Source organism: Poeciliopsis prolifica, unplaced genomic scaffold (genome assembly GCF_027474105.1).
Source record: "Poeciliopsis prolifica strain line A6 unplaced genomic scaffold, Auburn_PproV2 SCAFFOLD008, whole genome shotgun sequence".
Taxonomy (NCBI): domain Eukaryota; kingdom Metazoa; phylum Chordata; class Actinopteri; order Cyprinodontiformes; family Poeciliidae; genus Poeciliopsis; species Poeciliopsis prolifica.
Window position 1 is genome coordinate 12,689,104 of NW_026562383.1, and position 13,643 is coordinate 12,702,746.

At 37.6% G+C, this 13,643-nt stretch overlaps 1 protein-coding gene across 2 annotated transcripts in view; it reads left to right on the forward strand.

The window, feature by feature from the left end:
- Window positions 1-13,643, forward strand: part of LOC129361788 (laminin subunit alpha-3-like) — a 65,705-nt gene that overhangs the window by 869 nt on the left and 51,193 nt on the right. For both annotated transcript variants that reach the window (XM_055032882.1, XM_055032885.1), the window contains exon 2: window positions 230-382. In XM_055032882.1, coding sequence (XP_054888857.1) covers window positions 230-382 — 153 coding nt within the window. The remainder of the gene's footprint in view (window positions 1-229; window positions 383-13,643) is intronic.

Sequence of the window (13,643 nt, forward strand, 5' to 3'; positions counted from 1 at the left end):
GTCCTTGCCCTGAACAACTTGTACAACTGCCAGAAATACTTTTACACTGTAGTTTCCCACATTTCCTAGAGGAAGTCTCTTTCAGCAGATCTCCAGAGTTCTCACAGGAATTCCACTCTTAGGAATTCCTGGTCCACATGATTAATACTCTCCACCTCATTTGTGAGGTTGATGTGTTGGCTTTTCCTGGGTCTTAAATGACAGAAAAAAAAATCAAATGTGTTCTCAGGGTCAGTTTTGTGACTACTGCAACTCTTTGGATCCAAACAAAGCCCACCCGGTGACCAATGCAATTGATGGGACAGAGCGGTGGTGGCAGAGCCCGCCTCTCTCCAGGGGAATAGTCTACAATGAAGTAAATGTTACCCTGGACCTTGGGCAGGTAAGATTATTATGTGCACAATCATTTGTTTTTTTTAGCTGTGTCCTGCTGTGTCTGATGATAACAGGGGTGGACAAGTGTACATGCCTGCTGACTTGTCAGCACTGTAGAAAATAGGACCCGTAGCATCTGCGCAAAGCAGCTTTACTTGCATCTATCCATCTGAATGGATATTTGCAGTGTTTTTGTTCCTGTTTCCCAGTTCCCTCTTTGTTGTATGCAGATTGACTCATAGTGTTTGTACTGCAGGTACTTCATCGGGTGTTACATGATTATGTTTTCAGTCTGAGCTTCACCACCTCAGCAAGCAGTAATCATGCTTTGCGGCTGGATTCCTGCCAGGAATCAGATTCACGCCCCTTTGGCTGGAGAATTTGCCTCCATCACAACCCGTGTCTCTGACAGGAGGTTGGCTAGCAGCCTGTAAAACTGCCCCCTCACCCTTGCTTATTTGCTGTGAGGAAAGAAAGGATTGCTGTCTCTGGATTAGAAATCAGAAGCATGCAGAATCGGATTTCAGATGTGCAGGTGGACAAGGGAGCATTGACTGGTTTTGGATAAGCCGTAAAGGCGCCCCCTCTACACCTTTCGCCTCCCTGTGGACACTGTGTCTGACAATGGGTGCGGGCTTTTCTGTCTTCTGTTTTTAGCCAGCGTGAGCTGTGCTTAAACCCTGCACTGCTAAATATAGTGTGCCCTGACAAAAGGATGGACACATGCAGGGCTTTTAGAGATGTCTGACTTTAATACGTGGTAATGCTCAGTTTATTTGGGAGCAGGGAAAGCAACATTACTGCATTATAGTGTGCTAAGAAAAGAGTGTGACTACCTCCTGCACAACACTCACCTCATCATTGATCATAACCAAACAAAATATATAACTGCCACTTTTTAAATGCGTTGAGCAAGACTCATGTTGCCACCTATTCTGTTATATTGTTCTAAAGTGAAAAGAAAAATTAATAATTGGTTAGAACATCAGATATTTGTTAATGTCAAAGTTGATTTAAAAGTAGGTAGGGTGCATCCCAGTGTCTTGATGAACAGGCCTCTGAATTCTTCAGTGTCTTACCACATTTTTATTGTGTTGCAACCACACATGTCAATGTATTTTATTAGGATTTTACTGCATGTGCTACATTAGAGTCATTAGCATTATCCATCTTCCACTTAACCCTGACTGGTTTCACTGTCCCCGTTGAAGAAGAACATCCCCACATTATCCCCATGACACGGAGGAGATGGCATGTTCAGGGTGATGTACAGTGTTAGTTTTCCACCACATGCCACATATACTGTTTGCCATGTAGTTAATTTTTAGATGAAGATTTGAGCTGACTTCCATAATAAAGTAATACTAGACTTCACATTTTATACCTATCCCCTCTAATGTGTTCCTTAGTCTTCATGATGTGGTGCATTTATGGTTTCAACTGGACTTAATAAGATTAAACTATGTTCATATAATTATCTCCTTATAAGGTGATTTCTGGAGGCAGTTCATTACACTGGGTTTTATTTAGCGGTAGAAGAGTGAAACATACTGAGCACCGATGCATTTATCAGATTTTAATTTGTAAACCATTTGGATAACCATTTACTTCAACTTCAAAATGATGTATGTGTTGGTATATCGCATAAAATCCCACTAGCACACATTGCAGTCTACAGTTCTTTGTGACAAGACTTTGAATATTCAGCAATTTACCTGGAGGCTTAACTTCCCTTCCCACTGGCTCACAGGTCATCTAAGAAAGCTGTCAAATGTGTGCTCTCTGTGGTTCTTTGATAGCTTTGTAGATTCCTTTGAAACCCACAGGATAAATTATGTGTTTAATGAAAATGTGTGGGCCAGACAGACCTGAATAGGTGCTGCGGTTTTCTTTCAAGACAAATGCAGGTGGCTGTTCAGCTGGTCTCTGTGTAGCTCCAAGCAAATATGTAAGATGGTGGTAGAGACCATGTTTATGTTCAAATGTATGTGGTTCAAAGAAAGGTGTTTTTTTTTTTTTTTTTGACAATGTTATTTACGGTTTCTTTGTTTCCAAATAGGTCATTTGAAGCACATTCTGCCAAAATTACAGCTGAAATAATCTTATCCAAATCTAAACTCAAGAATTTTTTTTTCCAGAATGAATTTATACAACATAGCCTATATTTGTTTGTGAGTACTCCTTGAATATTTCAGTTACGCTGCTAACTGAAATACTATTCAGGTGTGTACTCGTATCGCTGATCTTGATCATAGAACTTGTCCTGAGGTACCTCATGGAACTTCAAGCTCTTGCTTTAGGGAAAAAGGTTTGGACAGTTGCCTTGTAATAATTTGACAGTTATTAATGCTCTTACTTTTTTCTAACTGATTTTTGTGTTCTGTAATGCTGCCTGCAGGTCTGAAATTCCTTTCATATTGTGGAAAATTTCATCTATGGCCTAGCATAAAATTTTCTGTTACCGAACCTCTGGAATACCAAATAAATGGCTAACTATTGGTGATAAGAATTTTACAGCAATCTCATAATTGTATATTTTTGTGTTTTACTCCAGCAAATGTGCACATTTAAAGGTTTGCATTTTTTGTCAGCATCTGCTAAGGATAGCAAACACAATTGGCATAATTATTTGGTAACTCTACCACAGACTCATTTTTTTAATGTGATTGGAAAAATGGTGGAAGAATAAATGAATTTAGTTAGAAATGTTGGCATGTTTAATATAAAAATGTTAAATGTTACATTGCAAGGTTTCCCCCGGAAAGTTTGCTAAGCACGGTGGTTGGGAGCTAGGGCACTCATTCATCCAGCAGCCCGCTCTGTTTTTGAGTTAAAAAATGTTTAAAGTTGATAATTATGTGCTATTGAAAGATTGGAAAATTAATACCTGAACACCAACTGTAAAGGCTTAAAAAATGCATATATTTTAAAAAGGCTTAAATAAATAAGCAATGTCAAAATTCCAATACTTCAGGCTGACATATGGTCACAGGAGCAGCTAAAAAGACAAAAGTAAATACTCAGTGTAAGACAAACAACTCTGTCAAGTATCAGTTGAATTTAGTGCTAAATGTTTTGAGCTGCTCTGCTAAACACCACTGTAAAGAAAAAATCTGCTTTCACTCAGAATGAATGTACTGTGTTTGCTTCTGGCTTTCTTGACTGGTTGTCAGATAAATTTAGTAAATTATTACTTGAATGTAAATATGAACGAGTTGACTGTGGTGTAAAAATAATCAGCACCATAAAGATGAGTTGTTCAAGCCCATTGATCTTTGCGTCATCAGTAACTGGGGATAGTAATTCAAGAACTCCCAGCACAAACTGCATTGGATGATAGTAAACCAATCTGGGAATGACAGATTGGTTTAAGCATGCTAAGTACAACTTTGAAAACAAAGTCATTGACTAGGATAACTACCATTAGCTTTAAAAGTTACAACAATATACATTTCTGCTATTTCTCCTTTCATACACTGCAGGAACATTTTTACAGTCAGGACCTTCATAACTCTGTGTGAGAAAGATAGTTATTTTTTATTAATATCACTGAGAATTGTATGTGGGGCAGCCATATTGGATTATTTAGACTGGACTGGTGAGAAAATATGGACTTTCACATGTTCTTACCTAAACAATTATTCCAACTTTGAACTTGGAAATTTCTACTTTTGAGTAAAAACAGAACACATAAATATTCTGTATCCATTAACCAAAATGTGTGCACTGATAGCATTTGGAATATGTGGTTTTCACTATGGAAGTAGTTGTTAAAAAAAAAAAAATGGACAAAACTAGGTAAAACCATTTTTGCATTTTAGATTTACAAAGCTACATATAAAATTAAAACGTCTCCAAAAAAAATAATATGAACTTTTCAAAAACCAGCTTAGAATATTTTTCTGTGCCTCAGGAAGTTCCTCCTGTGACAGGATCCATCTTTTAACTTCCTCCAATTTGAATGCTTCTTTATAAATGCCAATGTGAGCATGCAAGCTGCTCCCTGTTTGTGCCTTCTTGCCCTTTGACCTATGACCCATGACAAATCCCTTCTTCAATCTGGAAGTGACCTCTGTGGTCCTCAGTCTGCACATTGTAGAGGAAAATGCAGCAACTTATCAAACTTCATTGAAAAGTATTGTTGTGGAGGTATGCTGGGCAGCTTCTGAAAAGCTAACATTTCTACTTTTCTTACTACTACTGAGTGTAAATGCATATGAAACACATGTGTACATGTGTTTCATCTGGCACAGAGATAAAGAGTTTAGATTTCTGTCTTCTTTCTCTGACCTAAAAATATTTTTTTCCCTTTTATTTAAAAAGCCCCATCCAGAAAAAAAGTTCACAAATAGCAGGATTCATTACGGATATCTATTTTTCACATCTAAAGACGGTTAACAGATAGCTGTGCACCATTTAAAAAGTTCATTGCACAGGCATCAAACTACCTGGTCCTTTTCCTGGAAAATTTAACACTTGTTAAACTATTTACAGGGCACAGTAGGTAAGCCATTGTTCTACTAAGCATTTACACTCTGTTTCAGACTGCCAGTCACTCACTCAGTTTTTTTTTTTTTTTTCTTGGGAATGTATTTTAGGAGCCATGACCACACGTGCTTATCTGCCTGAGTGAACCCAGAGTAGACCATGTGAGGCAAACATACCAGGGCTCGCTGCTGTGTGTCTCCTTTTTGATGAGTTTAAACTGACTGGTTTCACTGAATGAAAGCAAAAGACTGACTAAAAATGTAGTATTGAAACTTGTTGATTCAGGTTCATTGGGTTCTACTGGTGCTTCATTTTGAAGGTAAAAGATTAACATTATTTTGAAGTTCACTGTGACCGTTTATTGGCTCTAAATTTTGGCTAGATTCCAAAATATAATTTCTTATTATGATTTGCTAATTAGTTGCTATAGAAATCAAACCAATGTTCGATTTCAGGACATTGTACAGGACATTGGTTTGACTGTAGAGGATGAAAATATTGTAAAAGCTCTGATTTACAATAGTTTATTATTGTGTAATAAACTTTGAGGGGAATTCTGACATCCAGGTTAGACTGACAAATTTGGATCTTTTCACAACTCTGCAATTTCCACGCCACAAAGCTTTCAAAAACTCAATTTTCGAGACATTCCCCAGGAACCTAATCCTCTCTCTGAGGGGTGCACCTCCCACCAAATTTGGTTTGAAAGTTTTATTTGCGGCTGTCGCCCCCTTTTGTGTTTAGAATCCTCCAAGGCAGGTTTTGTGTGACAACCTTTATGTGCTCTCTTGCTGTCACAAAGCCTTGGTTCTCATAAAGCCTAATTGAAAATGACCTGGCCCTCTCTTTTCACAGGATAAATGGGCAGAAATAGAAAGGTGGTGTAATTTTGTAGGGATAAAGTGGCAGAACCAAAAACAATTATGAACACATACAAGCAGCGTAAAAAGATGACACATTATTTGCATCACTTCCAAAGTTGTAAGTATTAGAAAACAGGGCTAGTTTTGTTTTTAACAAAGATAGCTAAAACAATGAAGACACAACAATAATTATATTAACAATATTTATTGAAATACATAATAATAATAATAATAATAATAATAATAAAAATAATTGAGTGGGCCTTTCAATAACAATGAGGTCCTAATGTGTTGTGTACATATGCTATCACTACAACTGCAATACCATTCTGGTTTTAAATGTGATATTTCTAATTTTTAAATGATATCAGTAAATGTGTGCTTCAAGCTTAATGAGACAAGATGCAAAAGCAAGTGATTTACAGTCGAAAATTCAGTCAGTCTTGCCATAGACATGTGATTTGTTGCAAGGATTTGCAGGTACAGTGCAGCTGGCTCAGCCCAGAGACCAATTCGGCTATTAGACATATTGTTGCAGTGACGATTGAGGTGATGTAAGTGACTGTGTTTAGTGGGGCAGCCTGAAGGGGAGGGCGAGTCAACGCAGTAGATATTTACTGCTCCCCCTGAACAGCCACAGGGTGCGTTTACCATTTGCAGCCTGTCCTGAAGAGTTTGTCTGTTGGACTGAGGCTCCACCTAAATCTGGAGCTGTTAAAGAACTTAAAGAGAATTTTGCTTACCAAGAATTTAATAATAAATGTAGTTATTGACACCTGTTTTTCATATTAATTTGCTTGGCTTTATAAACATGACGCCATTTACTTACAAAGCATTTAGCACAAAGGAACAATGAAGTGCAAGTTCTTGAGCAGCTGCAGGCTAAAGCTTTTAAAAGAAAAGTGCAAACAAGTAGAAACATGAGTGATCATTATGTCTGTAACACCTACATGCATTTCTCTTGTGACTTTTAGCCAACTGTTCGGCTGTTACCGCATAAATTCTGTCATGGAGACAGAGAAAATATACTAGACACCCTCCCCCCTCCTTCTCCCAACTTTGCCCCACCTGTTCTAGGCAGACAAACAGTTGTACATTGCATTGTTGCAAAGTCGGGAGGTGTGGGTTAGAGGCCACAGAGTGGAGGGTATGTTGGGGGTGCTTCCACTCCACCCCACCACAGAATGTTCTGTCTGCAAGACTGATTCACTCCAGCAGAAATTAATGCCATTTCTCCTTTTATACGAGCTCTCAGATGTCTCATCAAGCTAGTTGAAGCTTTCTCACATTCTATTTTCAGCTGTAGTTTTACTATGCTCTTGGAGCTGAATGACTCTTTGGTTTAATTGGATTTGCCATCAAGGAAATCACACATCTTTATTTTTCCTTTATTTTATTATTATCATTATCATTTTTTTTTTGTGCCGTTTTAAAAAATGTATATTGAAAATTGCGGACTACCATTATAAGCCTTATAATGGTAGTCTTTTAAACAATCATAATAAACCATAATGTGCCAAAAGAATGTGTGGCTGCTTATTGTTAACATGGAAGAATGTTTACAATTAAGATAATCGACGCAGAAAATGTGTGATGTGTAAGTTAAATCAGCTATGAAAACAGTCTCTAAATTGGAAGCATGTTTACTTAAGGGTTTTGAGAAAAACTAGACTTTTGAATTGAAAGAAAAATTCAACTAAAAATTAAAAGAAGAGAACGCATTGCAATCTATGCGTTCTCATTGTACTGCTTTTTGTTTGGTATTCATAGTTCCTATGGCTTTGTACTCATTTATTACTCATTTTATTATTAATTGTTAGCTATTCAAGCTTCTCAGGAAACATTTTTTATGGTGTCTTATTTACTAGATAAATCACCATATAAATCTTTCCTTCATTAATTTAAATTTGAACTAGACCCCTTACTATGTTATGTGTCAAAACCCAATTTTGGATTTCCAAATTGAACATCATCACTTTTCACAGTCGGATTTTGTCGCTTGCACATTTGACATATTTTCCCACTTCAGTCATGGGAATTAAAACAATCTGTAAACTACAACCTTTAACAAAAATGAAAGGATAAACTGTTAAAATGCCAAATAACCTTTCAAAAATGTTTAAAAATATGTCAAATCTTGATGAAAAAATAACATTGTCCTCAAACACAAAAACCTGAACTGCAGTATATCGTATGTCATACAATTACAACAAAGTCACCAGAAGTATTGACATACAACATAAACATACTGTGTGTCAATACACTGCAGTTCAATTTATTTTAATCTATGTATACATATTTGCTAATTGCATTTGATGCCAACAGCTTTTTTGTATTTATGCAAGTCTATTCGTGCATTAAAAATCTCAAAAATGACAAAAATAAATCCCTGGATTAATTAAGAGCATTCTTGATTCTTTCTCAAAAAGACACGGGGACGGGTTTACTAATGTTGGGACAAAATACTTTTTCCTTTTCATAATATTGTCAGATAATCAGAAAAATGATTGTTGTTTCCTAGATGGCACTGCAGTGAAAGTAGGCACAAGTACTTAGTGCATCCTCTTAGGAGCATTCTGGAAGCTAAGTTAGTAATTTTTTTCCATGCCAGGTCTGCTCTGTTTAGAGCTACAGGAGGCTTAGAGCCTGTCCTGCGGGTCATGGTTCATGACATTGGGTCAACATAAGGACACACAAGAGAAACAGCCATACACCCACATACTTACTTGGAATCATCAATCAAACTAATTCACACAACTTTGGTGTGTAAAAGGAAACCAGCACAAAAAACTCCCAATGACACAGAGGAACATGCTTTAACCAGAGACGTGTACTTCAACATGTATGGTAGGTTAATTGGTGACTCTTAATTGACCCTGGGAGGGAATGTGAGTGTATTTAGTTGTTTTGTCTCATGTGCTTTTGTGTTGCCTGTATAATCAACCAGCGTCCATGATGAGCCCCCCCCACCACCATCTTTTGCTCATTGACTGCTGGGATAGTTCCCCTGGCCCAGTGACCCTGAATGAGACAAAGCAGTTACAGATAACAGACGAATGGATGTGTTGTTTTGTGTACATAATGTCTCATAGTGCAATCAAAGGTTAGGTCACAGTCTTCCTGGCAGTACCTCTGATGACTTTGTTGTAACTGTTATGACTATTTTGCTATCTATGACACCGAGAATTTTTGTCACAAACCTTATCTGACTGAATGCAGTTTGTGTTGTTTTTATCTCTTGTGCTTTTCTGATGTGGAAAAGGTCATGCTCGAATAAACATGTTAAAATTATCCAGAATGGTAAACTTTTGTCTAGACCTGTAATCCAGGACAGAGGCAAAGTTGTCCCAAACAACTAAAAACAGATAGCATTTTGCTTTTGAGTTGTTCTGTTACACAATAATAACCGTTGTTTGGAGAAGAACAAAGAAAGATTTCTATTTTTTGCTGGAAAACAATGGAGGAAAAAGTTAAAACGACATGTTGGTATTTATATTTTTACTGTTTGAATGAAAAGCAATTTCTTGAAGGGAAGTTTTTTCCAAGATTATAATAATTTCTTCAAAGTTGTTAACACTATGTCCTGGCTTTGTTTTTATAACTTAGGGATTAATTGAGTCTTCTGTTCAATTTTTTTTTCTTGTGCTAGCAAGAAAAATAAAAGCTTTTGATATTAGACAAAAGCTAACAACTAAAGTTTATGTTCTTCGGCCTTTTCATGATAGAGTAAAAAATAGTTGTCGCATAAACTGTTGTCTTAACAAAGGATTTAAAAAAAAATCCTATTTGGATTATGTTATAGCTGATCATTTTGTTCAAAATAAATAGATTACAAAATCATTCATATCATTTAAACCTTTCTTATATTTTCTCATGTAACTTTCATAAACTTCACTATTTTTTGGTGATATTTCTGTATAATAGATCAACATATTTAGCCTCTTGTACCTACGCATTACAGCTCTAATTACAGCTGCCAAATCTTTTGTGGTATGTCTTTCCCAGCTTAGATACTTAGACACTGAAATTTTTGTTATTTCTTCTTTGCAGAGGCAGTCAAGCTCAGTCAGCTTAGATCAGGGGTCGGGTTTACAAAATTTATTCCATATTTGACTGTTTTTTTTTAACAAATGGTGAAAATATCTGAAGGCCATACGTCACTTTCACAAATTATAGATTAGGTTTGTGGTAAACCATACATTGAACTTCTTGTAGTATTTGTTTAACGAAGGTGTAGCTTTTACCACTCTGCTGTTAAGAGTGGAGTGTGCAGCCAAGAGCCAGATTTCTTAGTTGTACAATTAACAGCTTGTCCACCTGGGCTGCAGATTAGTGCAGGTCCTCCATTCCCATGGGCTTTTGACTGCTTCGCTGATTAATACACAAACGATTGAATTACGCACAGGCAGAAGCCATTTATCTAATCAGGGGATATCTGTGGGCAGTTGAGTTCACTGTATTTTCCCTTTCAGTCATTGTAAAAGGGGCTGAATACAAATGCATTGCTAGTAAACATATTAATGAGGCAGAAATGACTGGATCTAAGTAAATAAGACAAAGGTAATGCAAGGTCTCGTTTAGATTCAGCTTTACTCTAATAAATTAGGAGGAAGCTGGAGGTCATATGACTTGTCAGATTTGACACATCACTCGGACTGAATATCTGTCAGAAGTTAATTTTCTGCTTTATATTTGACGATTTATGTATGGAGAAAATGTTGAGGGTTAGCTGAGTTATTGAGTGATGCACGAGTGCGTGTTATGTATCAAATTTAAATTTCACTTTGCTATGAATGAAATGTGGAAGGAAAATTTTAATGTAGCGTTTTAAAATTGGTGTTTGGTCTTGTGGGACATTGATGGCGCTCTTGTTCTTATGTGTTAACATGCAAGGAGAAGTCTTCTGTCCCCTCACATCAAGTAATGCGGCACACCAAGGTCAGGAATTTAAGAAGCATGACTAAAGACAAGGAAGGCCGTCTACGGCTGGCACAGCTAACCCCCTTGACCTTTTTTCATGCTAAACCTCTTTGTGCAACAGTCACAACCAAAGCTGCTGTGGATGCTGGGTAAACAGGGGCTCAGCACAAGTGTTTTCCCAGTCTATTAGCCACAAACTTGCCAGTGTGTTTAAAGTCTTGAATGACAATGGAGTCCTCCATTGAGGGTGCATGGCATGTCATCACAATATTTCAAGGCCCTCCCCTCCAAATGTGCTGGACATAATTCAGGAGTGTGTGTTTAGATTGGCAGGATGCAGTTGGAGAGAAAGCAAGGCCGTGCCAGGACATGCTCTAGGGATCGTCCTTCCAAGATTCCTGAATATATAATAGTATGTATTCTTATAAAGGAGCAGTGTAAATTTTATTTGCATAATATAGTATATAAATGTTTTAGCTTTAGAAAATAGGAACACATTTAACACAAAACGTCAGACCTCTTATGATTAAAATGAAGACTATCCTCATCTATAAAGAGCACAATTGTTAGAGTTTTTCACAATAAGGTCCAGCATCTAAGACTCCTCTCTGGGTCACTGCCTTTTAATCTGTGGATGTTGCCTTTGTGTTCCATTTTACAAATCAAAATACCAGTGTCTTGCAAAATAGTTGATCCAAATGGTTCAGCTACCTCCTGGGCATGTCAGAAGGTTTGGAGGGGCCAGTTAATCAAATATCACTTGGCTTACGTATGTTTAACCAACAAAAGAAATAAACCATGCAGGATTCTGACCATCGAGGACTGACTTTGGACACCGCAGGAACTTAAGGTTAAATTTGTTTCGTCAGCTTTTTATATCCTCAGGGTTCATACATGTTTCCTTCACAGATGATCTTTGCCGTTAAAGTTCTATATGTTCTGTTTTGTTGATGTGAATGAGTGGCCACTCACTGACTCTACATTTTACTGATCGAAAGATTTGTGGACAAGAAAATCAATTTGTTTTCAGCAGTAGAGTTGTAGGGCTTTCTGTTTTAGAGTGTCTGACCTGAAAAGTCACAAAATTTTGTTTTTAAACCATTATCCTCTTTGAAGAATAATAGGAAAACTAATTAAGATTATTATTATTATTTTTTTTATGATTTCATCTTTTTCTTTCAGTAAAAGATCCCTTGCTGCTCCATGTATTCTCAGTATGAGGGATTTGTTGGAAAGTTAAGGTCTCAGTTTCTTAGATAGAAGCCTTTTAAAACCAATTTGGACAATACACTAAACTTGGATACATTTTTTAATAACTAGGATCAAATCAACTCTGACTTGACAAATGTGCTTCTGGAAGACTGGCCATAAATTCCTATAAACACAACCCAAAAGCTTTTGGCAAGCCTTCCTCGAAGAATTAAAACTGCTATAGTTGTAAAGCTGTAACAGACCTCTGCTTCTGGGCCAGGATCATGTTAAACTCCATGGATTAAAACTAGACTGCCACTCAGGTTCATTTGTGTGTGTAGGCAGATGACGCAATACTTTAAATATATAATGTTTTCTTCCACACAACGCTCCACAAAGAGTGTTCTGGAATGAGTCTTCCAACATATATGGCTACATAAAGAAACAAACAAGTTCAACCAGCTAAGTCACCAAAGAACTGTACATTTTTAAGTGGCTTAAAATATCTATTTTCGTCACCTCCTTTACAGCAACAAGTGTCGTGAAAAGTTTTCAATCCTGTGTTGCTGCCAGTGATGGGCTTCTGGAAGCAGTGCCATGCTTTGTTTTGGGGTCATTAGACCAGAGGGGGAATGTGTTGCTATGTTTGGAATTTTGAGATGGGTCTGCATGCCAGCCACCATGTCTCTTGCCACCCCTACCCCTTTGCTTCCCTCCTTGTCTCTCTGCCCTCCTCCATCCTACTACCACCAAGCCCTCTCTTCGTGTCATCACAGCTCTTGTGAATTAAACTTCCTTTCGGTTCACACCAAAATAGACAAACCCATAGTAGGTCACTTTCTTCTATTATTAGACAACTTTTCGTGTGTGCCATTCATGTCTTTTTTTAGTTATCTACACATCCTGTTGCATGTGGGTGGAAATGTTCCCTGATTAATTTAAAAACACATGCCATTCAGACATCAGATTGAAAGAGGGCTTCAAGACTGATAAAGGTCTGCTCTTGATTTGAAACCGGATGATTTACTTGGTAAGAGCTAGAGTTCACATTGTGATGATAAATATGCACACCCAGTTTAGCAGTTGATCCCTGAACTTGCTCACAATGCAGCAGCCAAACAGCAGCTTAAGTTTGAGGCCTTCACTTCCAGGATTGGGAGAGAAATTCATCCAGAATTGTGGGTAATTTTGAAAGAGTAAATGACTCCTCAGCCGAGGCTTTGGCGTGCTTTTCTTTTTCTTTGAAGTCTTAACCCAACTCCTTGCCTCATGCAAGGAGAGATGGATACTTGAATATTTCAAATGCCCGCTGGGCTTTTCATTCTGGCGGTGAGGGATGCTAGACGAGTGTGGGCCTGCCTTCATCCTTGTCAAAAGAGACAGGCTGTAGAAATGCCTGTTATTAAGATAGAGCACTACATTTTACCTACAGCCTTTCAATTCATCAACTGAAAACCGAGCATGCATTCTCACAGCACCCTGTGCTGTGAGATCAAGCTATGCACGAATTTAGACAATCTGCATCTCAGGCTTACAGAACGTAAAAGGGGCGTGGTCAGGTGAATGTAAGGCTTTCTGTTGACACTGTGGGTGTCAGGTGGCAGGTTTCACAACAAGTAATGCCAAATCCCAGAAGATCAAACAAAATGGACTGCTATACAATGGCCAATCAACCTTAAGCCAATCTCTTTCAGTGCTTGATAACGATACTGATGAAATGCAAAGGAAATGCACTTCAGTGAGCATAAGGAGTCAGATAGAAACAAAAGCTGACTTCCCCTCTTCTGCCCTTGTATGGGCTCTATA